The sequence below is a fragment of the Belonocnema kinseyi genome, chromosome 7, assembly GCF_010883055.1.
Source record: "Belonocnema kinseyi isolate 2016_QV_RU_SX_M_011 chromosome 7, B_treatae_v1, whole genome shotgun sequence".
NCBI classification, from domain to species: domain Eukaryota; kingdom Metazoa; phylum Arthropoda; class Insecta; order Hymenoptera; family Cynipidae; genus Belonocnema; species Belonocnema kinseyi.
This window is the reverse complement of record NC_046663.1, coordinates 10,600,464-10,626,978: the sequence shown is the minus strand read 5'-3', so window position 1 is coordinate 10,626,978 and position 26,515 is coordinate 10,600,464. Positions and strand designations below refer to the sequence as shown.

Sequence of the window (26,515 nt, the reverse complement as noted above, 5' to 3'; positions counted from 1 at the left end):
AATAAATAAAATAAATAAAATAAATAAAATAAATAAAATAAATAAAATAAATTAAATAAATAAAATAAATAAAATAAATAAAATAAATAAAATAAAATATTTATTTTCTAACATTTTTAAATTATTCAAAATTAATAGAATTTTTCCTACAATTTTTAGACAATCCTGCAAATTAAAAAAAAAATTCCTTAAAATCCGCCAAGGAATTTTATTACAATTTTGGAAATATCTTAAAATCTTTTTAAATATTCTGTTAAAATAATTTTCGAAAATGAAAAATGATTTTCAATTTTTCTGGGAATATTAAGAAAATATTTTTATTCTTTAGGAGACTTACAATTCTTATAAAGCTTCTAAATGTATTGTTTGAAATCTGTAAAAATCTACATTTTGTTTTAAATTAGATTTTGGGTATTTGCATCGAAATTTCGGTACGTATAGTCGAATTTTTTTGGTACACACACTTCGTTTAAATTATTTAAAATTATTAGAAGTTCTAAATTAGTTTTGAATCTTTTTGAAGCCTCTAAATATCTCTTAAAATTACGCTAATTTTTTCTAAAAATAATAAGTGTTCAATTGTTATTCATAAATAAAAATTTTTAAGGAAATTTTGTTCAATTCGCAGGATTTTTTTTTAATTTTTAGGACAAATTCCATTAATTTTAAAAGTTATTTAGAAGTTTCGAAAAAAAATAAAAAATAATTTAAAATTTGAAAAAATTAAAAAAAATTTTGAGATTTCTCAAGATTTTGAAATAGAATTTTTATACTTTTCAAGCATGCTTAAACTATTTAAAATGAAAATAATTTAACTTATAATTTAAGAACTTTGAAGTTGAAAATAATTTAAAATTGTTAATATTTCTCGTCATATATAACTTGAAAAAATTCAAAGCTTATTAATTGATTCTTCAATTGAGCATTGAAAATGTTAATTAATTTATGTTTATTTTTTTATTACTATGAATAAAAAAATATTTAGAATAGAGTTCGATTTTTAAAATTTCATTTCGGTTTAAATAGCCCACGAGCTAATTTAAAACAAATTATATATTTTGGCAGATTGCGAACTAAAAATTTAGTAGCTTTTTAAGATTTTTGAAAGGCTTCAGAAGAATAAAAAAAATTTTCGTGGACAAGTTAAAAATTATTATTTATTTTAATAAACTAATTTTAAGCTGATATTTAAAAAGATTTACAAAGGTTTACAAAATTATCAAACATAAATGTGAAAGATTTTGAGGAAATTTCTTTAATTTGGCAGAAAAAAAAGAATTGGAAAATATTTAAAACAGCATGTAGATGTTTTAAGATTTTAAAATAAAATTTCGAAGCAGTTTAACGAATCTTAAACTATTTAAAATGAAAATAATTTAACTTTTAATTTAAGAATTTAAAAAGTGTTAGTATCTTTCAGTTTATGAGTGTAAATTATTGACCATTTAAATACAAAATTTTTGAGTTTAAAAGCTCTTAAACTTCAATTTGAAAAATTTTAAATTCAAGACTTTCAACTGGAATGATTTAATTTGTTTATTTTTTATAACTTGTGCTTTTACTGTTTAGCATAGAGTTCGATTTTTTATATTTTATTTCAGTAGCGATTTTTATTAGAAATTTCAACAATATATTTACTTTTCTGCAGTCGCTCATCGAATGGATTTTTTTACTCCCGAAATACAAGGAAATTTTGTGAAATTTTGGAAGATCAGTTTGAAAAAAATACCTCATTCGGAATCGCCTTTATTAACATTGTTAAGTCCGAGGAATATATTGATTTTGGAGGAAGCTAATCATGACGAAGTTTGGCTGAAATGTGGAGAATTTATAAAGTTGTTGTTAAAAGAAGAGATTTTAAGTCTAGAATCTCTATGCGATCAAAGCGTTAAACTTTTGAGACAAGACTGGGCAACGGTAGGTGTCAAATTTTAATATTATTTAATTTATACTAATGTTGTTCAAAAAATTCTGATTATTTTTTTTCAGAAGTTTTTCAAAGATACAAAAATAATTTTAAAGTTAAAAATATTTCAACAAATCTAAAGCACAAATGCTTTTTGATTTTCGAAACTTTCAGATAGAAAATTTAGAAGCTTTTTTAAGAATTTTATAAAGTTTAAAAGGAATAAGAAATTTTTCCTGAGATTCGTGTTAAAACTTTACTTGATTTTTTATTCTGGAAAATTAATTCTTAAAGATTTTAAAACATTTCAAAAAGTTACTAAAAATTTCGGAAAGAATTGGAAGATTTTAAGGTAAATTTTGTTAGCTTTGCCAGATTAAAAAAAAAATTTTCTTACGTGTCTTAAGAAAATAAATGATTTTTGATTTAAAAAAATAAATTCTAAGAGAAAACTTTAAAGTATTTCAAAACGTTTCCTAAAGTTTCGAAAATAATTTAAAAGATTTTAAAGAAAATTTTTTGCAATTTTGCATAATTAGAAAATTTTTAGAAAAAGTTCGATTAAATTTGTTATAAATGTTAATTTTTGAGGATATTTAACAAGAAGCTTTTTAAGAATTTTTTGAAGGGTTTCAAGAGAATAAAAAAGTTTCTTAAGTTCTGTAAAGATACAAAAATAATTTTAAACTTGAAAAGATTTCAAAAAATTTCAATTTCTTGATTTTTTAAGCTTTGAAATAACAAATTTAGTAACTTACTGAAAATATCAAAAAAGAAGTCTGGAAGGTTTTAAGGTAATTTTTTTAATTGCCGAATTTAAAAAGATTGTAGAAAAACTGCATTATTTTGAAATATATTTTAAAGTTTTGAAAAGATTCGAAAGTAATTTAATTGATGAATAGGTTTCAAAAAATCTAAAACAAAATGTAGATTTTTCAAGATATTTAAAAAGAGGTCTCTTAAAAATTTGGAAAGGTTTTAAGAGAATAATAAAATTTTCTTACGATTCATGGCAATATTGCAAATTTTTTGATTTAAAAAATAAATTCTAAGACAAAACTTAAATATATTTCAAAATGTTTCCTAAGATTTTGAAAATGATTTAAAAGATTCTAAAGAAAAATTTCACAATTTTTTCAGGATTACAAAATCTTGGAAAAAATCTAAGTAAGTTTAAAAGATACTTAGAAATTTTGAAATGATAAAAAAATCATTTGAAACCTTTAAATTTTAAAATTTTTGTTAAATGCATATTTTGGAAAATATTAAAAAAGAAGCTTTTTAAGAATTTTGAAATATTCCTTGAAAAATTTTTAATGAATTATTAAAATAGGGTTTAAAAATAATTTTAAGATATAATTAAACAAGTTTTCAAAACATGTCGCATGATTCCCTAGAATTTCGGAATAGAATCTTGAAGATAATGAAATAAAATTTTTTTACTTTGCAAGATAAACAAATAAGTTTTAAAAATTTTTTAAGCTTGAAAATAAAAAATGTATAAGGTTTTTTTTCCTGAGATTCGTGATAAAACTTCTAATAATTTTTTATTTAAAAAAAATTAATTTGGAAAGAAAATGTTGAATGCTTTTAAAACATTTCAAAAAACTTAAATCTTTATAGATCTTAAATTATTTCTTAAACGTTTCAACGTTTCTAAATATTTAGTAAAATTTAATTATTTTCTTAAAACCTTTCAACATTCTTAAAAAGCCTCTTTTTAAAAACCTTAAAAAATCTAAATTTTGTTTGACATTTTTTAAAAATCTTCTCAACATTTAAGTTATTTTTTAACATTTTAAAAACTTCTAAGACTTTGAAATATCTTTTAAAATGATGCAAAGTTTTTCTACAGTTTTTTTTTAACTCTGCAAAATTGAACGAAATTGCCTTAAAATTTCTCAGATGTTTTTTGACATTTTTAGTTAAATTTTTTGAAAAGTTTTTACAGCTTTACAAATTGTGTAGAAAAATAATTGTTCAAAATAAAAAATTATTTGAAGTTTTCCTCCGAATCTCAGGACAAATTTCTCATGTTATTTTAAAGCTTAAGAATTAAAAAAAAAAAATTTTCTTGAAATTTGTTAAAATCTTTTTAAATTTAAAATTACTTATATCTTTTCAAATTTCTAATTATTTTTTTAATTTACTCGCATTTCTTCTAAAATATGGTCATCCTGCAAAATAAACAAATTTTGTTTTAAAAATGTTCTACATTGATTTTCCGGACTTTAAGTGAACCTTTTAAAATGTTTTGAAATTTTTTTCAATTATTTCTTGAAATTAATTTTTCAAATATTTTAATAAATGATTTGAAATTTTATTCTCTTGAAACCTTTCAACATTTTTAAAAAGTTTCTTTTTCTAAATTTTCAAAAAAGTACATTTAAACTAATTTTGAAATCTGTACATGATTTACATTATTTTTTAATCGTTTTAACGTTTTCGAGCATTTTTTAAACTTACTCTAATTTTTTTAAATTCTAGATTATTTTCGAAACCTTAGGAAACGTTTTGAAACTTTTTTAAATTTTCTCCTAGAATTAATTTTTCTTAAATATAAAATCATTTGGAATTTTCCCATGAACCGTAAGCAAATTGTATTATTCTCTTAAAAACTTTTAAAATTCTTAAAAAGCCTCTTTTTGATAATATTGAAAAATGTAAATTTTCTTCGGAATTTTTTGAAATCTTCTCTACATTTAAATTATTTTTGAATTTTTTCAAAATTTCTAAAACTTTGAAATAACATTTAAAATACTTCAAAGTTTTTTTAATTCTGAAAAGTTAAAAAAAACTGCCTTCAAATCTTTCAGATTTTTTCCGACATTTTTAGTAAATTTTTTAAAATGTTTTAAAAGCATTCAACATTTTCTTTCCAAATTAATTTTTTTAAATAAAAAATTATTAGAAGTTTTATCGCGAATCTCAGGAAAATGTCTTATTCATTTAAAACCGTTCAAAATTATTAAAAAAAGCTTCTAAATTTTTTATTTTCAAGCTTAAAAAATCAAAAAAACTTATTTGTTTATCTTGCAAAGTAAAAAAATTTTAATTCATTATCTTCAAGATTCTATTCCGAAATTCTAGGGAATCATGCGACTTGTTTTGAAAACTTGTTTAATTATATCTTAAAATTATTTTTAAAACATATTTTAATAATTCATTAAAAATTTTTCAAGGAATAATTCATAATTATTAAAAAGCTTCTTTTTTAATATTTTCCAAAATATGCATTTAATAAAAATTTTGAAATCTAAAGGTTTCGAATGATTTTTTTATCATTTCAAAATTTCTAAGTATCTTTTGAACTTACTTGGATTTTTTCCAAGATTTTTTAATCCTGAAAAATTGTAAAATTTTTCTTTAGAATCTTCTAAATCATTTTCAAAATCTTAGGAAACATTTTGAAATATATTTAAGTTTTGTTTTAGAACTTATTTTTTAAATAAAAAAATTTGCAATATTGCCATGAATCGTAAGAAAATTTTATTATTCTCTTAAAACCTTTCCAAATTTTTAAGAGACCTCTTTTTAAAAATCTTGAAAAATCTACATTTTCTTTTAGATTTTTTGAAACCTATTCATCAATTTTTAAGTCTAAAATTATTTTTGTATCTTTACAAATCTTAAAAAACTTTTTTATTCTCTTGAAACCCATCAAAAAATTCTGAAAAAGGTTCTAGTTCATTATCCTCAAAAATTAACATTTATAAAAAATTTCAAATCTTTACAAGTTTTCAACTATTTTTGAATCTTTTCAAAGTTTCTAAATATTTTTCAAACTTAATCGAATTTTTTCTAAAAATTTTCTAATTTTGCAAAATTGCAAAAAATGTTCTTTAAAATTTTCTACATTATTTTCGAAACCTTAGGAATCATTTTGAAATACTTTAAAGTTTTCTGTTAGAATTTATTTTTTTAAATCAAAAATCATTTATTTTCTTACGACGAACCTTTAAAAAATTTCTAAAACTTTAAAATATCTTTTAAAATAATGCAAAGTTTGTCTACAATTTTTTTTTTCTGGCAAAGTTAACAAAATTTGCCAAAAAATCTTCTAATTTTTTCCGAAATTTTTAGTAACTATTTGAAATGTTTTAAAATCTTCATGAATTAATTTTCAAGAATAAAACCTTAAGTAAAGTTTTAACACGAATCTCAGGAAAAATTTCTTATTCCTTTAAAACTTTTTAAAATTCTTAAAAAAGCTTCTAAATTTTCTATCTGAAAGTTTCGAAAATCAAAAAGCATTTTCGCTTTAGATTTGTTGAAATATTTTTAACTTTAAAATTATTTTTGTATCTTTGAAAAACTTCTAAATATCTTTCCAATTTACTAAAATTTCTTCTAAAATTTGGTCATCTTGTAAAGTAAAAAATTTTGCTTCCAAATTTTTTTTCATAGAGCAGGATTTACAAAATTTTAGGAAACCTGAATTATTTCAAAGGGTATTTAGAAGTATCAGAATTTTTGAAAAGATTTTTTATTGTAAAAAGTGAATTCTAAGAGAAAAATTTAAAATATTTCAAAACGTTTCCTAAGTTTTCGAAAATAATGTAGAAGAATTTAGAGAAAAATTTTACAATGTTGCAAGATTATAAATTTTAGAACAAAATTCGAGTAGGTTTACAAAATTTTAATACAAATTTTTTAAGATGTTAAGGAAAAAGCTTTTAAAAAGAATTTTGAAAGAATTTTATTTTCCGAAATTTTAGGCAATTTTTTAAAATGTTTCGAAAACTTTTTCACTCTTTTCTCGTAACTAATTTTAAAAAATACAAAAATTCATTTTACAATAGAGTCTTTCAAAATTCTTGTTAAAAAGTTTCTTTCTTAACATCTTTAAAAATATACATTAAAAAAAATTGAAATCTGTACAGGTTTTATATTATTTCTTAATAGTTTCAAAATTTCGAAATATTTTGTAAACTTACTCGAATTTTTTTTTAAATTTATAATCTTGCATCATTGTACAATTTTTATTTAAATTCTTTTACATTTATTTTCGAAACCTTAGGAAACGTTTTGGAATATTTTTAAATTTTCTCTCAGAGTTCAGTTTTTATTATAAGAAATCATTTGTAATTTTCCCATGAATCGTCAGAAAATTTGATCCATTTATTCCTAATATTTATTAATTAAATATTTGTTTTTATAAATCTTTTCAAAAATTCTAATACTTCTAAATATTCTTTGAAATTTTAAACCTAAAAATATTTCAACAAACCTAAAGCAAAAATGCTTTTTGATTTTCGAAAATTTCAAATAAAAAATTTAGAAGCTTTTTTATGAATTTAAATTTTTTTAAAGGAATACGCTAAGAAGTCTTAAAATTAGACTTGATTTTTTATTTTGGAAAATTAATTTTAGAACATTTCAAAAAGTTACTAAAAATTTCGTAAGAACACCTGGAATATTTAAAAGATATTTTAAAGTTTCCGAAGTTTTTAAAAGATTCGAAAATAATTTAAATGTTGAGAAGATTAAAAAATAAATAAATAAAAATGTAGATTTTTCAAGATGTTTAAAAAAAGTCCTTTTCAGAATTTTGAAATGTTTTAAAAGTATAATAAAATTTTCTTACTATTCGTAAGAAAAAAAAAGAAAAAATTCGATTAAGATTGAAAATTATTTAGAAACTTTGAAAAGATTAGAAAATCCTGAGAAAATTCCAAAAATTTTTGGATTTTTTAAAAGATTCCTGGAAAATTTTTGAATAAGTGATTAAAATATTTTTAAAAAATAATAATTTTAAGAGATAATTAAAAAAAATTTCAAAACATTTCCAATGATTCCCTAAAATTTCGGAAAAGAATGTAGAAGATGTTAAAGTAACATTTTTTTTTTGCTTTGCAAGATTTCAAAAGATAAAAAAATAATTTTAAACTTAAAAAGATTTCAATAAATTTCGAGAAAAATGTTTTTTGATATTTTAAGCTTTGAAATACAAAATTTAGTAGCTTTTTAAGAATTTTGAAAGGTTTGAAAGGAATAAGACATTTTTCCTGAGATTTATGGGAAAACTTCAAATAATTTTTTATTTTGAAAAATTAATTTTAAAAGAAAATTTAAAAAAATTTTTTAAAAATTACTAAAAATATAAAAAAGGAAGTGTGGAAGGTTTTAATTTAAATTTTTTATCTGCAGAATTTAAAAATATTGTAGAAAAACTGCATTATTTAAAAATGTATTTCAAAGTTTTAGAAGTTTTGAAAAGATCCGAAAGTAATTTAATTGTTGAAAAGGTTTCAAGAAATTTAAAACAAAATGTACGTTTTTAGAGATTTTCAAAAAGAAGCCTTTAAAGAATTTTGAAAAGTTTTAAGAGAATAATAACATTTTCGTACGATTCATGGTAAAATTGCAAATTATTTTTATTTAAAAAAAGAAATTCTAAGAGAAATCTTAAATATATTTCAAAACGTTTTTTAAGATTTTGAAAATGATTTAGAAGATTCTAAAGAAAATTTTTACAATTTTTCAGGATTAAAAAATCTGGGAAAAAATTAAAGCAAATTTAATTTTTATTTTGTATTGTGTAAGATGACCAAATTTTCGAAGAAATTGTCGTAAATTTAAAAGATATCTAGAAAATTGAAAAAATATTAAAATAATTTCAAACTTACAAAGATTTTAACAAATTAAAGAAAAATTTTTTTTGATTTTTTAAGCTTTAAAATAAAAAAAAATTTAGAAGCTTTTTTTAATAATTTTGAATGGTTTTAAAGGAATAAGACATTTTTCCTGAGCTTCGTGATAAAACTTAAAATAATTTTTAAATATTTAAAAAATAATTTAAAAAAAAAAATTTTTAATGATTTAAAAACATTTCAAAAAATGTCGAAAAAAATCTGAAAGATTTTAAAGCATTTTTTTTTAACTTTTTAGAATTAAAAAAAAATTGTAGAGAAACTTTGCATTGTTTTAAAAGTTTTAGAAATTTTGAGAAAAGTCAAAAATAATTCAAATGTTGAGAAGATTTAAAAAATTTTCGAAGAAAATATAGATTTTTCAATATTATCAAAAAGAGGCTTTTTAAGAATTTTGAAAGTTTTTAAGAGAATAATACAATTTGATTACAGTTCATGGGAAAATTTCAAATTATTTTAAATTCAAGAAAAATTAATTCTAGGAGAAAACTTAAAAAATTTTCAAAACGTTTCCTAAGGTTTCGAAAATAATCTAGAATTTAAACAAATATTCGAGTAAGTTTAAAAAATATTTGAAAACGTTAAAACGATTAAAAAATAATTTAAATTCTGTACAGATTTCAAAATTTGTTTAAATGTACTTTTTTGAAGATTTAGAAAAAGAAACTTTTTACAAGTTTTAAAAGGTTTCGAGAGAATACAATTTTTTGCTTAAGATTCCTTGGAAAATTTCAAATGATTTATTAAAATATTTGAAAAAATTAATTTGAAGAAACAATGGAAAAAGTTTTCAAAACATTTTGAATGGTTCACTTAAATTACGGAAAAGAATGTAGAAGATTTTTAAAACAAAATTTTTTTATTTTGCAAGATGACCATATTTTGGAAGAAATTCGAGTAAATTTAAAAGATATTTAGAAATTTGAAAAGAGGCAACAAGTAATTTTAAACTTAAAAAGATTTTAACAAATTTCAAGAAAAATATATTTTTTTCATTTTTAAGCTTTAAAATAACGTAAGAAATTTTTCCTGAGATTCGGCTGAAAACTGCAAATAATTTTTTATTTTGAAAAATTATTTTTGTAGAAAATTTTTAAACCTTAATTTAACTTATTTTTTTAAAGGCAATTTCGTTTAACTTTGCAGAGTTGAAAAAATGTAGAAAAACTTTGCATACAAAAAAATTCTTTCTAGGAGAAAACTTAAAAAAATTTCAAAATGTTTCCTAAAGTTTCGAAAATAGTCTCGAATTTAAAGAAAAATTCGAGTAAGTTTAGAAAATATTTAGAAACGTTAAAACGATTAAGAAATCATTTAAAAGCTCTACAAATTTCAAATTTTGTTGAAATTTACTTTTTTTGAAGATTCAGAAAAAGAAGATTTTTAGGAATTTTAAAAGGTTTCAAGATAATAAAAATTTGTTCTTAAGATTTCTGGGAAAAATTCAAATAAATTATAACATTTTTACCTTCTTTTTACAATTTTGCAAGATTAGAGAATTTTAGAAAAAAGTCGAGTAAGTTTAAACGATATCTAGAAATGTTGGAACGATTAAAAAATAAATAAATATAAGAGGTTTTAGAATTTTTGAAAAGATAAAAAAATAATTTTTGATTTAAAAATATTTCAACAAATTCGAAGCAAAATGCTTGGTGATTTTTGAAGATTGAGAATAAGAAATTTCGAAACTTTTTAAGAATTTTGCAAGGTTTTATAGGAATAAGACATTTTTCCTGCGATTCGTGGGATAACTTCAAATAATTTTTTATTTTGAAAATTTTATTTTCAAAGAAAATTTAAAAAGATTTCAAAAAAATAACTAAAAATTTTGAAAAAAATCTGGAAGATTTTAAGGCAAATTTTTTAAACTGCGAATCAAATTAGAAAACAAAATTGTAACTCTTGTTTAAATTGTAGAAAAACAGTGCATTATTTTCAGAGATATTTCAAAGTCTGAGAAGTTTTGTAAAGATTAAAAAATAATTTAAATCTTCAGAAGATTTAAAAAAATGTCAAATAAATTGTAGATTTTTTATGATTTTTAAAAAGAGGCTTTGTAAGAATTATGAAAGTTTTTCAAGCTACTAAAAAAATGTTCTTAAAGAGTCCTGGTAGAATAAAAAAAACTAAACATTTTTGGCATATCTGGAAATAAATAAACATAAAAAATAGTTATGCGAATTTTTTAGTTTGCATTAAAAACTATTTTTCCCCTCAGACTATCATTTCTTTGAAAAAATATTCTATCTTGACTGAAAATCTTTCCTGGTTGAAAATTCAACTATTTTAATATAAACCCGTCTTTTTGGTTTAAAAATTAATATTTTAAAATTTTAGAAGTTTCTAAAAGATTCGAAAATAATTTAAATGTTGAGAAGATTTAAAAAAATGAAAGGTATTTAATTATTTTTGAACTTAAATTTTATTTATATTTTTGATTAAACATTAATTTTAGTTTTAATAATTATATTCAATATTTTCTCCTTAAAAATAAATTTTAATTATTATTGAAATTAATAAAGTTAATATTTTATTAAATCTTTCATTCTATTTTTAAACTAAAAGACAAATTATTATGCTACCTTAGCACAGTTAAGATACTGCAGCTATTTAATAATTTTTTTATTCATTGAGCAGATTAGACTTTTAATTAATATTTAAATTTTTTTATATTATATAAATAAACATTTCGATTTAATTTACTAATTTAAACATTATTTTAAATTAAATAAAGTTTATATTTATATTATAATAATGTTATTAAAAATGTAATTTTAAATTATTTGAATAATAATTCTAAATTATTAAATATTTATTTTTGTTGAAATTTAGTGTTTATAGATTAAAAATGCAATCATTTTTCGTTGAAAATTAATCAGTTTTGTTTCAGGATTCAATTGTTTGTTGAAAATTCATCTTTTTGGATTGCTACTTTTTTCGTTAATAATTGATCTTTTTTAATTCAAATTTCATGTTTTTTAAAGTTTAAATATTTGGTTGAAAATGAAATCTTTTTGAAATTGTAATTTTAAATGTTCAAAAATATTTTTGAATTTTCTCAAGAATCTTAGGAAAATTATAGTTATAAAAGCTCAATAACAAATTAAGTAGCTATTCGCAATTTTTATTTTCCTTAAAAAATATTTATCATTATTTTTATATGCTAAAATAAAAATAAGGCCAAACCTAAATTTAGAAAAACAGAAATTATTCTAAAAAGTAATTGGAAATAATAAAAATCATGCAATTTAATAATTGGGATAAACAAATATAGTCAAAATAGAAATATACATTTTTAGTTTGTAAAATTTTTAATAGCGGTAATAATTTTATCATATTTATATATTTATAATAATTTTTTAGTCATTCCTAATAATATTTGTTAGCGGTCAAGCTTTTTATACAAAAATTAATTTGATTAATATTTATTATTTAATTATTAAAATAAAATTATTTATGTAAAATAAAATTTAATTATTTGGTCAATTGTTTTTAGCTTTTTAGACGATTTTTTTAGACGAAGTTTCAACATGAGATGAATTTGCAACTCAAATGTCTGTTTAACAAAAAAAAAATTAACAATGTAGTCCAACTTATAACCAAGTAGTTGAATTTTAAAGCGAAAAATACGATTTTATTGCAAAAAAGTTAACGAACAGTTAATTTTCAACCAAATTGTTGAATTTTGTGCTTGACAAAATAAAGTTTTAACTTCAAATTATTGTTCAACCAATAAAATGAATTTTTAAAAGAATAATGAATCTTCAATCAAAACATTAATTTTTAACAAATTATGTATAAAAAACAGTTAAATTTTCAGGTTGAAAATGAAATATTTTTGACATTTGAATTTGAAATCTTCGAAAATATTTGTGAATTTTTTCAAGAATCTTAGGAAAATTATAGTTATAAAAGCTTAATAATAAAGTTACAAAAAAAATAGCTATTCGCAATTTTTATTTTCTATCAAAAAGTATTTATCATTATTATTATTATATGCTGAAATAAAAATAAGGCCAAATCTAAATTAAAAAAAAAAACAGAAATTATGCTAAAGAGTAATTCGAAATAATAAAAATTATGCAGTTTAATAATTCGGATAAATAAATATATTAAAAATAGAAGTATTAATTTTTAATTTGTGTAATTTTTAATAGCGCTAATAATTTTAATATATAATGTAAAATTTATATATTTATAATAATTTTTAATAATATTCAATAGCGTTCAAGCTTTTTATACAAAATTAATTTGATCAACATCTATTATTTAATCATCAAAATAAAATTTAATTAGTTGGCTAATTGTTTTTAGGTCATATTAATTTTGGGATAATTTTTTGATTTATTTTACTTTTATTTATAATTTTATAACTTTCAGGGAACGATGCAAAATTTATCAAAGTGCCTACAATTAGGAATAGTTGATTACCAAGCGGCTGACGAACAAATGGAAAGAATTAAGTATCTCATCCGTTGGATTGCAGAAACTTATTACCGCATCGACAATCTGGATGAGTAAATGTGAAATAATATTATTGCAGATCGTTGAAATATTTTAAGTGAATTTCAAGATTCTTGTTAATGTACATAAATTTACAATTTAAGCTTTTTTTCGTTCGTGAGAAGGTGGCACAATAAATAATTTATTTTGTATGAATTTGTTAAATTTGTTTACATTTTATTTATTATTTGAAAAATATTTCTGAGGGTATTTAAAAAAAAAATCTCGAAGATTTTAGTGCAATTTTTTTTCAGTTTTCAGGATTCTCTACAAAAAACTATTAGTTTTCAACCAGCAATGATATAATGAAAATTTTCCTTAAAGATATTAATTTTTAACAAGCAAACGAAAATCAAGAAAATAGTTGAATCCTCAATAAACAAGATAAGATTTTAACAAAGAAAAATAATTTTATACCAAAAAGACGAATTTTCAAATGAAAAAATTAATTTTTAATAAAGAATATAATTTTTCATCCTGAAATTGTTGAGTTGAATTTTTAATCAATTTTTAACAAAATAGTTGAACCCTAAAGAAAAAGATCAGTTTTCGAATAAATAGTGGAGTTTTCAACTAAAAAAGATAAATTTTTAATGAAAAATATAAATATGTAAAACCAGAAATAGGATAATTCCTTTTTAGTTAAAAGAATTAATATTTAACAACAAAAAATTGAATTTTAACAAATTATTTGAAATTTTACTAAAATAGATGCATTTGATGATACACAATTAAACTTTCAAGCAAACAGATGTATTTTCAACCAATAAGATTAATTTTATATAAAAAAAGACGATGTTTGAAACAAAAAATTGATTTTTCAACCCAAAAAAAAAAAAAAACGGAATGTGCAACTTAATAGTGTTGTTCTTTATCACAAAGACGAATTTTTAAACAGGAAGACTAATTTTCTACCAAAACAACGAATTTTCATCGAAATATGTGCATTTTCAAACAAATCTTGGAATTTTCAACTAAAAAAGATGAATTTTTAATTTCAAATATCAATTCTCTACCAAAAATGATATCTAATTTTATTTTACATAAATTAATTTTGGACTAGCTATGAAGGAATTTTCAAGAAAATAATTGAACCCTCAATGAAGAAGATGAATTTTCAACCTCGAAGATTAATTTCCTACCTTAAAAAGACGGCTTTACAAAAATTACATTTTTAACAACAAAAAAATCATTTTTTTTAAATATCATTTTTCTATCAAAAATATTTTAATCGACTTTTTTCTTAAATAAGTAAATTTTTCACCAAAAAAAGAATTTTTAACAAAATAATAGAATGATCAAAAAAAAAAAAAAAGATGAAATTGCAATTAAGAAATTTATTTTTCTACCAAAAATGACGAATTTTCAACAAAATTCTGAATTTCTAAATGATATATCAAAACAGATAAATTTGTTTCCAAATAGTTAAATCTTTAACTAAAAAAGATCGATTTTAAACCAAAAGGATTAATTTTCTACCAAAACAGAAAAATTAAATTATTAAGTAAGAAATGTCAATTTTTAATTTAAAATATCAATTTTTAACAAAAAATATTAGAATCGACATTTCTTTTAAAGAAATTGGTTTTTGATAAACTGAAAAGGAATTTTTTTTAAATAACTGAATCCTTAATGAAAAATATTTATTTTGAATCAAGAATATTACTTTCCTACCAAAAATTTGGAATTTTCTACAAAATCTAGAAAGTTTTAAACAAATATATGATTTTTATCTAAAAAATATCATTTTTTAACCAAAGTAATATAAGTAGATTTTACCATGATAGAAATCGATAAAAAAAAATTTAAAGAAAATACTTGAATTTTCAATAAAAAAAGTTCGTTTTAAACCGAAACAGATGAAGCTTCAATTATTAACTTAATATTTAACGAAAAATGGGATAGTTCAGTTTTTAGTTGAAAAAATAATTTTCAACTTGAAGAAGTATAATTTAAAAAAAAATAGATGAGTTCTCTACCAAAACAGATTGTAATTAAAAATATAAATAAATTTTTAACCAAAAATGGAAAGTTAAATTTTCACTTCAATAAATTAATTTTGAAAATAAAATTGTCAGAAAAATCGTTGAATCCTAAATCAGCAAGATAAATGTTCAAACAAGAAGATTAATTTTCTACTAAAAAAGACGAATTTTTAACAAAATCCCTAAATGTTTCAACAATTAGTTAGAATTTTAACTAAAAAAGATCACACTTTAATTTAAAAAATTAATTTTCTACCAAAAATGTCATAGTTGAATTTCCGAAAAAAAGAAATTTCAAAAAAATAGTAAATTTTTTAACCAGAGAGATGAATTTTTCAACTAGAAAGACGAATTTTCAACAAATAAAGAAATTTCAGTTAGGAAATAAAAAAATTTGTCCCAATTCTTAAACTTTTGACTATTTTTCTGTTTAATTTTAAAGAAAATATTTATGTTTTTCATAAACTTTAATGTGAAAAGTCCAGAGATATTTCAACTCTAAAGACCAATTTTCAACAAGATGAATTTCCATTTCAAGTAATGAATATTAAAAAAAAAAATATTTGAAAAAATAAAGGAAATTTTATCCAAATAGTTGAATTTTCAACGTAAAAAAAGATTATTTTTCTAGCCAGAAGATTAATTTTGTACCAAAAAAGATGAATTTTCCACCGGAGATAAATTTTAAAACCAATTTAAACCAAAAAAGATTTTAATATTAAATGAGGAATTGTTTAATTAATCCAAAAAGTTACATTTACAGATAAATAATTGATTTTTGAATCGAAAAATATTTTACAGTCAAGCGAGAAGAAAACCATCCCAACAAATTGTTGTATTTTGGAAAAAAACAGATCAAAATCCTTTACTATACAGTGAAATTTTGAAGCAGGAAATACCAATTTTAAAAAAAGGTTAATTTTTAACTACATTAATCTAAAATTAATAAAAAAACATTAAATTAAGAAATTAATTTATAAAAGTTAATTTCCAATCAAAAACTTCAATAAATAGATGAAGTTGTAACTAAAAAGATGAATTTTCAACCAGAAAAATGAATATTTAGCAAAAAAAAAATTCAGCTTATAAGATTAATTTTTTGCTAAAAAAGACGAATTTTCAACAAAAGATGAATTTGCAACTCGCATAATGTCTGTTTAACAAAAAAAATTAATTTTTAACAAAGTAGGTCATCTTTTAACCAAGTAGTTGAATTTTCAAATCGAAAACGATTTTTCAGTCAAAAAAGAAAAAAATATCAACCAAATTGTTTAATTTTAAAGCCAAAAATACGATTTTATTGCAAAAAACTTGAATTTTCAGAAAGAAAAAGATCGTTTTTAGCGAAAAGTTAATTTTCAACCAATAAAATGAGTTTTTAAAAAGAATAATGAATCTTCAATAAAAAAAATTAAATTTTTTAGAAAGTATATACAAAACAGTTAAATTTTTCAACCCAAAAACCCAATTTTTAAAAACAACTAATAGGATAAATTTTCAACTTAAATGATGATTTTTTAAGAAACAAACAAAAGTGAATGTTCGACCAAGTAGTTGACTTTTTATTTTTTATTTTTCTATGTTTTTAGCGGAACATATTAGTTTGTAGAAAAAAAATTAATTTACAACCTAATAGTTGAATTTTATACGCGTAAAGATAAAATTTCAGCTAAAATTATGAAATACCAAAATGAAATATGAATTTTCCTCTAAAAAGATTAATTTTCTACAAAACAGTAGAAAAAGTACCAAAATGAATTTTTATTAAGCAACCAAGATTTGATTTTTTTTTGCTAAAGAGACTAATTTTCCATAAAATGAATGATTTTTATTTTTTTTTAAATCAAATTGTTCAATCTTTGTTTGATAAAATGAATTTTAAACAAAGTGCAGCTGCTGAATTTTGAAACGGAAAAATGAATTTTTTTACAAAGCAGTTAATAAAATTTTGAATAAAGTTTCAAGTTCTGATAAGTTATAATTCGTCTCTTTCTGACTTCAAAATTAATATTTGAATTTTTAACTAAAAATATTTTTATTTTTATGAAAAATAACTGAATTCATTCAAAAAAAGTAAAATTTATAAAAAATAGTTGATTTTTCAATAAGAAAAGATTTTTCAGTTACACGATAAATTTTCATTATCAAAGTGTTTATTAATAAAAAAAAACGAATTTTTAACTAAAATGGTCTAATTATCAATAAAAAATACCTTTTTTCAATTGAGAAGATTATTTTTATATAAAAACCATAAACAAAAAATCAATCAAAGATGAATTTTCAACTGAAATTATTAATCTTAAGCTTAAAAAAATGAATTTTTAATTGAGTATTTGAATTTTTAACCGGAAAAGATTTTTTACAAAGTAGTTTACTTTTCCAAACAAAAATATTAATTTCGAAGCCAAAAAGAGACGAATTTTCAAACAGAGATTCATTTTCAATTAAAATAATAAATCTTCAAACAAAAAATTAATTTTTAAGGTAGTAGTTACAAATATATCCAAATATTTGAATTTTCCCACCAAAAATATTAATTTTGAAGCCAAAATTTTTTCCCAAAAAATATGAATTTTTAACAAAAAAGTTAATTTCTAACGAAATTAATGAATTTTTAATTGAAAGATGAATTTAAAAATATTATATTAAATTTAAATTTAAAAGTACAGTTGATTTTTTAGCTTAAAGATGCGCATTTTCAACCAAATTGTAAGTTTAGAACTCAATGTTAATAACTTGAATTCTCATTAAAAAAAAAAAAACGAATTTTCTACAAAACATCAGAAAAAAAAAATAAATTGAATTTTTCGACTGAAACGATCAATTTTTGAAATTATCAGTAAAAAAATTATTTTTCTCCAGAAAAGAGAAGAATTTTCAACTCTCAATCAGTTCAATTTTGTTCAATCTTAAACTAATAAAATAAATTTTAATCAAAGTAGTTAATCTTTCATTCAGCTAATTAAATTTTGTACCAATAAAATGAATTTTTAATAAAGAGGTTGACTTTTCAACAAAATTAATAAAAACAAAAAAAGCAGAGGATGAAAGAAGGAAAATGAAAGTTGTTATATTATTTAAATATTTGGATATTCGGATGTATGAGGCGCGAGTGATGTACGATGATTTACGATAATTGATTAAAATTTTTTTTAAATTGCTTTCTATTAATTTAGTTTGCATTGAAATTAAAAAAAATAAAATTAATAAATGAGCAATTTAAATATATATTATAATGTAAAATATAAATAATATAATAAATAAAAAAAATGTAAAAGTGTTTAAATGGAATGAAGAAATTAACGAGATCCTAAACTAATAAAATTAATTTGAATGGAAATAGTTAAAGTTTCATTCAGCTAATTAAATTTTCAAGCAAAAATAATAAATTCGGAATGGAAAATTTAATAGTGGCATTTTCAACTAAAAGTAGAATAATTAATACTTAATTCATCTAAAAAGAAAGAAAATTTTCAATTAAAATATTGAAAGTTTATACCAAAAAATTGAAATTTTAATAAAGCCGTTGAAGTTTCAACAAAATTATTTTAAAAAAAAGAAAATGAAAAAAAGAAAATGAAACTTATTACATTATTTAAATATTTGGATTTTCGGATTTATTAGACATGAGTGATGTACGATGATTAAAATATTTGGGTTTTTAAATTGGGTTCTATTAATTCAGTTCGAATTAAAATAATAAAAAAAGTAAACGTAATAAATGAATAATTGAAATATATATAATAATGTAAAATATAAATAATATGATAAATAAAAAGAATGTAAAAGTGTTTAAGTGGGATGAAGAAATTAACGAGATCTTAAACTAATAAAATGAATTTTAATAAAAAATGGTAACAATCAAAATCGTTAATTTTTATACCAATAAAATTAATTTTTAATAAAGCAGTTGAAGTTTGAAAAAAATTATTAAAAAAAAAAGAAGCAGAAGATGAAAGAAGGAAAATGAAAGTTATATTATTTAAATATTTGGATTTTCGAATGTATGAAGTAGGAGTGATGTACGATGATTTACGATAACTGATTTTAAAAATTATTTTTTAGTTGCTTTCTATGAATTCAGTTTGCATTTAATTTAAAAAAAGTAAAATTAATAAATGAGTGATTTAAATATATATTATAATGTAAAATATAAATAATATAATAAATAAAAAGAATGTAAAAGTGTTTAAATGGGATGAAGGAACTAACAAGATCTTAAACTAATAAAATGAATTTTAATCAAAGTATTTAAATTTTCATTCAGCTAAGTAAATTTTCAATCAAAAATGAAAATTAATTCGGATTCGAAAATTTAATAGTGGCATTTTCAACTGAAAGTGGAATAGTTAATACTTAATTCATCTAAAAAGAAAGAAAATTTTCAATTAAAATATTGAAAGTTTATACCAAAAAATTGAAATTTTAATAAAGCCGTTGAAGTTTCAACAAAATTATTGTAAAAAAAGAAGAAGATGATGAAAGAAAGAAAATTAAAGTTATTATATTATTTAAATATTTGGATTTTCGGATGTATCAGAAAAGAGTGATGTACGATGATTAAAATACTTGGATTTTTTAATTGGGTTCTATTAGTTCAGTTCGAATTAAAATAATAAAAAAAAGTAAACGTAATAAATGAATCATTTAAATATATATTATAATGTAAAATATAAATAATATGATAAATAAAAAGAATGTAAAAGTGTTTAAATGGGATAAAGAAATTAACGAGAACTTAATCTAATAAAATTAATTTTAATCAAGATGGTTAAAGTTTGATTCAGCTAATTACATTTTCAATCAAAAATAATAAATGCGGAATGGAAATTTTAAAATTGGCATTTCAACTAAAAGTGGAATAGTGAATACTTAATTCACTCAAAAAAAAGCAAATCTACAATCAAAATCGTTCATTTTTATACCAATGAAATTAATTTTTATGAAAGCAGTTGAACTTTGAACAACATTATTTTTAAAAAAAGAAGGAGAAGATGAAAGAAGGAAAATGAAAGTTATTATAATATTTAACTGTTCGGATTTTTGAACGTATAAATTGTGAGTGATGTATGGTTTACTATGACTGAAATATTTGAATTTCTTAACACATTAATGGCCATGAGTCGTATTTACGACTCGAAAACACGCCTTCGTTAAAATTCTGTAGCCACCGTCACCGTTACAACAAATACAAAGCACATACAAAAAGTCACTAAATTTTATCGACGGAAACTAGTTTCGGCCATTAATGGGTTAGTTGGGTTCTCTTAATTCAGTTCGCATTTAAATCATTCAATTCAAATTTTTAAAGTTTATACCAATAAAATGAGTTTTTAATAAAGCAGTTATAGTTTTAATAAAATTATTTAAAAAAAAAAGAAAAAGTTGAAAGACAGAAAATGAAACTTATTATATTATTTAAATATTTGTATTTTTGGATGTATCAGGCGCGAGTGATGTACGATGATTAAAATATTTGTATTTTTTAATTGGGTTCGCATTTAAATAAAAAAAAGTAAAATTAAGAAATGAATAATTTAAATATATAATTAATAAAAAGAATGTAAAAGTGTTTGAATGGGATGAAGAAATTAAAAAGACCATTTCCGACAATAAATATGTTTTTATTATATCTCGTACGACATGTTCATTTAACTGTCCAGCAATCAAACACGTATTATATTAAAATTATTACATATCTCGTTAAATAATCGCAATACTCTCATATTTCTACGACACAGATACAGAATTCTCAGAGTTTAAATATTACGATTACGTTAGACTTAGGGAACATTTCTCGATTCACTCTCAATTTCATCCCTATCTCTATCTCTATTCACGACTTATAGAGTCGATTTTTTCTCTCTTTTTCTCTCTTTTTTTCTCTCTCTATAACAGATCTATTTCTTCGAACTTGGTTGTTGATCGGATCACATTACTCTTTAATTTTTAATTACTTTCATCGAAATGGCCACAGGGCAAGGATCATCAAATTGAGTCTTTCAAGTGTTTTTTTTTTTGTTTTTTGTTTTTTTTTTTGGCGGATAACGAATTTCGTCCTGGATTTGATGTAGGATCAGAGGATTCAAGGATTTTTGGATTTGAGAATTGAATGGAAAATGACTAGCCGATGATGGCAAGATGTTTGACTATTCTATGGGTTTCTAGCGACACTACAAGCCGAGAAATGCGAGAATTCGGTGTCGTGGAAAATGTTTTTGTGGGTGGTTCTTCTTCACCTTCGGCTTACAGTAAGCTAATATTACTCTTTGGTTAAAAACAACTATCGACGAGGTTCACGCTGAATTAAACTGTACACACGTCGCAGGTATTGAAAGCGTCGTCGCAGGAGTCACGAATCAATTTTAATACAAACATCAAAGACCAGCTTTTTTCACAGTTGTATATTAAAATCAATTGCTTCATTCTCTTTAAATAAATCTTACACTAAACCTTATGGTAATTTCCTAACTGTTAGTGCTTCGTTATTAAGATGCCACTACTGAGTTCTCGCTTTTAGTCACACCCCTAATTTCTAATAAGCGATCGAGACGAAAGCTTGGGTTTCGAGATTGGGATCCTCGATTACTGTTAGGTAACTATCGACTAATCGGAGAACCGAACAAAAATCAAACCAAGGAAGCGTAGTGTTCTCTCATCTCACCTCTCTATACTCTAATCCCCGAAAGAACATACTTCATCTTCCTCGGGGAATCCAGTATACCACTCTATTCCCTGTGATAACAAACTTGTTCTCACTCGGGAATAGTGTATATACTCTATTCCCTGTTATAACAAACTTATTCTCTATCGGGCAATAGAGTATATACTCTTTTGTCCGTGAAAATAATCATATTCTATTCTCTATAATATTGGAGTATATTCTCTTTTCCCATAAAAATAACCTTATTATCTTTCGGTGAATAGAGTATATATTCTATTTTCTATTATAATAGAGAATATACTCTATTCTATGTGAAAACAAACTTATTGTCTCTAGGAGAATAGAGTATATACTCCATAACCTATCAGAAAAACCTAAATTACTTTCGAAGAATAGAGCATATACTCTTTTCATTCTCATAATAAGAGTATATTCTGTGTTGTAATAAGAGAATATTCTCTGTTATAATGATTACATACTCTATTCCTCGCGAAAGAAATATATTCTCTCTTAGGGAATAGACTATATATTTCATTCCTCGTAAGAAGAACCTAAATCACTTTCGAGGAATAGAGTATATACTTCATTCTCTATTAAAATAAGAGTATATTATTCCCTCTGAGAATAAATTTATTATTTCTCTGCGAATAGAGTATATACGCTTTTCCCCGTGAGAACAAACTTGTTTTCTTTCAGGAAATAGAGTATATACTCTTTTTTCCGAGAGAATAAACGACAGGACCAACCTATGTCCACTTTGCGCAGCTATGGAAGCCTTCCTTCAAGAAACTTGACCCGCACGCTTCCTGAAGGTAATAAAAAAATTGAGTGCCTGCCTCAATATTGGACACTTTCATACAGGCAAATCCCTTTTTGACATAATCTCCACCCAAATACGTAAAGATGCGCGTCTGCAGATCATCTTCTTGAGGAATAGAGTATATATTTCCCGCGAGAATAACATTATTTTTTTCTGGGAATAGAGTATATACTCTATTTTTTATTATAATAGAGTACATTCTCCATTCCTAATGAGAATTAACCTTATTCTCTTTCGGACAATAGAGTGTAAACTCTATTTCCAGAGATAATAACCTGCAGGACCAACTTATGTCCACTTTGCGCAGCTGTAGAAGCCTTTCTCAAAGAAACTTGACCCGCACACTCCCTGAGCGTCATAAAAAAATGAGTGCCTGCTTCAATATTGAACACTTTTATCCAGACAACTCCTTACTTAATAGAATCTCCGCCCAAATACGTAAAGATGTCTGCAGATGATTCTCTCGGAGATTAGAGTATATCTTCTTTTTTTTCTCTTTTTTTTGACTTTATTTTCTATCTTTTCCGTCCTTTTCTCCAGTCTCTCTGTGCGTTTAGAAAACGTACGTTGTCACCCTGTACACATCAACCTTAATTTTACAGTCAGTAGGAAATAAACGGGAAACAAACGCAAACATACATTAAGGTCGAGGTATAGATTACATGTACATATCGTAGAATTACGACTTGCGCGAATTGTACGTTCGTTTGACGAAAATCGTCTCATTCGCCAAGTTCAATTCAGCTTGCCTAAAATTTTCTGGTTCCTCTAAACTGATCCAAATCATCCGAAATTCTTTTTTTTTTTTTTTGTGTGTGTGTTGATATGTCGATGAAGAATTTCGGTTGAGTAGCACGAGTCTTAGATCGTCTCTCAGTCTGATTCTTGCGCGTTTCGAATTTTTTTTTGCATTTGTCGAATATTTTTTGCACGTTTCCATTCGCACTCCCAGTCGCTTCGAGTATTGACGCTCCTTTTTTTTGGCAAGCAGAACTCGTTTCTTGCAGAAGTACTTAGTGAGAACGTACGTTGAGCTTTTCTTCTATTGAGCATTCACCCTCCAGTCGACATTCCGCATTCCCTTCCTCAGTCCGGTCCAGCCGGTTTGAGGAAACAATTAATCTTTCATTTACGTCTTCTCATTCTCTCTCACTTTGTTTTGTTCATCAATTTAGCACCTGCAATTCGAGTTATCACCTTCCGCTTCTACAATTAGCGCATCGTACATCACTAGTGCATCGCACATCACTAGTACATCGTGCAGCACTAGTGCATCATACATCACTCGCGCCTCATACATCACGAGTATTCACCGGTAAAGGATAACCGGGATCATGTGGGTCATCTGAGCCTTTCCGAGCGACTTCTCAGGTAGCAAACTCGAGAAAACCAGAAGCAGACGTTCAACGTCACTGGCGAACACGCCACCAAGTTTGTTGCACCTTTTCGTGGAGCTTCTTGCAAATGCCAGCCAGCCTCCGTCACATTCCAGCTTCTCCAGCGATATCTTCTGATTCACCACCCCCTTCTTCACCGGAAATTGCTGTCTGATCACCACTTTCCCCCGCTTCCCCACTTTCATCTCCTTCTTCCAATGTTACCTGAAACAAGAACATTTTTCATTAGTTGAGAAATTGTGGATTGTCACGTAATTGAAGAAAAGCAGGGTAACCCGGAAACGTTTTCTTTTTTAATTGGAAATCGTAAAACGAGAGAGAATTTTTCAATTTTTTTGGAAGCAGGAAATTAACTTTATTTTGTACAGCAAAAGTTCCACATTTTTTAGAAATTCATTCTTTTTAAAAATTTTTTATTGCTAATTTTCTTTTATTAAAAATTTTATTGCTTGGTTAAAAATTCAACTATTCTTTTAAAAATGACTATATTTTTGTTGTAGAACATGAATATTTTCAGTTGAAAATTTGTTTCGTTAATTGAAAATTAGTTTTTTTGATTGAAAATTAATATCTTTAACTAAGTTTTTTGTCGAGATTCTTTTGATTTTGAAAATTTAATCTTTTTGGTAAAAAATTAATTCGTTTGGTTGAAATATATTGTTGAAAAAATATTTCATTTTCTTACAAACATATTTCTATAACTGAAAAATAAACTCTTCTTCTTTTGTTTAAAACTGATAATTTTAGTTCAAAATTGGTCATTTTTGGTAAAAAAAAATTAATCTTTCGCGTTGAAAAATCAAGTATTTTGTAAAAAATGTTTCTTTTTTGTAGAAAATTAAACTTTTTGGTTGAAAATTCATGTCTTGGGTTGGAAATTTCATTATTTAGTTAAAAAAAATTAATTTGGTTAAAAACTTCTTTCTTTCTTTCTATTTAAAATTGAGCTAATCTATTTTTTGTGGCAAATTGATCTTTTTTAGGTTCCTTTGTTGAAAATTAGTCTGTAGTTTTATGGAAACCTATTTTTTTTTTTACTAAAAATGTAACTTTTTCATCAAAAATTTTTTTAATGGACATTTAAACTTTCTGGTTGAAAATTTTACTATTTTTTAAAAATTTATTTTATTGGACTAAAAACTTCTTTCTCTGCCAGAAAATTAAAGTCTATTGTTTGTTAAATATTTATGTTTTTTTATTGTAAAATTCATCTATCTATTCTATTGAAGATTTATCTTTTTTGGGTACAAATGACATTGAAAATTAAAACAGTTTTTTTTTAATTTATGGATTTCGTTAAAAAAACTACTTTTTTAGAAAATTAATATTTTCAGTTAAAATTGTATTTCCTTTGTTGAAAATTAGTTTGTTCTTTTATTGAAACTTTTTTTTTTACTAAAAATGTAACTTTTCTATTTTTCATCAAAAAAATTTTACTATTTTGTCAAAAATTCATGTTATTGGACTACAAACTTATTTCTCCAATGGAACATTAAAAAGTCTTATTTTTGTTAAAAATTTATCTTTTTTGGTTCAAAATTCATCTATTTTGTTAAAAATTGGTCCTTTTTGTTTCAAAATGACATTGAAAATTAAAATATTTTTTGAAAATTCATGGATTTTGTTAACAAAAATTACTTTTATTTTTAGGAAATTAATCTTTTCAGAAAAAGTTATATTTCCTTCGTTGAAACTTAGTTTGTTAATTTTTTTTTTTTACTGAAAATGTAAATTTTTCATTTTTCATACAAAATTTTTTTAAATGGAAATTTAAACTTTTTGGTTGAAAATTTTACTATTTTGTTAAAAATGTATTTTTTGGGGCTAAAAACTTATTTCTCTAACGGAGAATTAAAAGTCTATTTTTTATTGAAAATTTATCTTTTTTAGTTCAAAATTGATCCATTTTGTTGAAAATTGGTCCTTTTGGGTTAAAAATAACATTTAAAATAATTTTTTTTTTTTAATTTCGTGTATTTTGTTTTGAAAAAATTATTTTTTTTGTAGAAAATTAATCTTTTTGGTTGAAAATTCCTCTGGTTGATTGAAAATGTAACTATTTCATTAAAAAATGTCTTTTTTTTGGTTAAAAACTTATTTTACTAACTTGAAATTAAATTATTCAATTTTTGGTTAAAAATTTATCTTTTTAGGTGGAAAATTCATTCATTTTGTTGAAAATTTGTCTCTTTTTGGTATTTAAGGATTTGACTAAAAATTTAACTTTTTCATTTTTCGTAGACATCTTTTTTTTTTAAATTTCACATTTTTGGTATAAAATTTAATTATTTCGTTAAAAATTTATTTTATTTAAAAATTATTTCTCTAATTTAAAATCAAACTGTTCTTTTTTTGTTTAAAATTTATCGTTTGTCGTTGAAAATGAATCTATTTTGTTGAAAATTTGTCATTATGGTAGATAATTCAACTACTTGGTTAAAATTTGAACTTTTTTGATAGATATTAATTTTTTTATTGAAGATTTATAATTTTAGTGGAAAATTATTAGTCTTGGTTGAAAATTTAACTATAGTTTTAAAACTCGTATTTTGTAGTCGAAAATTAATTAAAAATTTAAGATATTAAA

General features: G+C 22.3%; 2 protein-coding genes across 19 annotated transcripts in view; one reads left to right on the top strand and one right to left on the bottom strand.

Annotated features, from left to right (window-relative positions):
• The window catches only part of LOC117176115 (codanin-1), an 88,393-nt gene extending 75,203 nt beyond the window's left edge, over nucleotides 1–13,190 (top strand). For both annotated transcript variants that reach the window (XM_033366173.1, XM_033366172.1), the window contains 2 exons: nucleotides 1,649–1,917; nucleotides 12,940–13,190. In XM_033366173.1, coding sequence (XP_033222064.1) covers nucleotides 1,649–1,917; nucleotides 12,940–13,080 — 410 coding nt within the window. In that variant the 3' untranslated portion in view covers nucleotides 13,081–13,190. The remainder of the gene's footprint in view (nucleotides 1–1,648; nucleotides 1,918–12,939) is intronic.
• A 7,460-nt stretch (nucleotides 13,191–20,650) lies between these two features.
• LOC117175996 (cAMP-specific 3',5'-cyclic phosphodiesterase) overlaps nucleotides 20,651–26,515 on the bottom strand; it is an 873,036-nt gene continuing 867,171 nt past the window's right edge. For all 17 annotated transcript variants that reach the window (XM_033365929.1, XM_033365928.1, XM_033365927.1 and 14 more), the window contains one exon: nucleotides 20,651–24,132. In XM_033365929.1, the coding sequence (XP_033221820.1) occupies nucleotides 24,013–24,132 (120 nt within the window). In that variant the 3' untranslated portion in view covers nucleotides 20,651–24,012. The remainder of the gene's footprint in view (nucleotides 24,133–26,515) is intronic.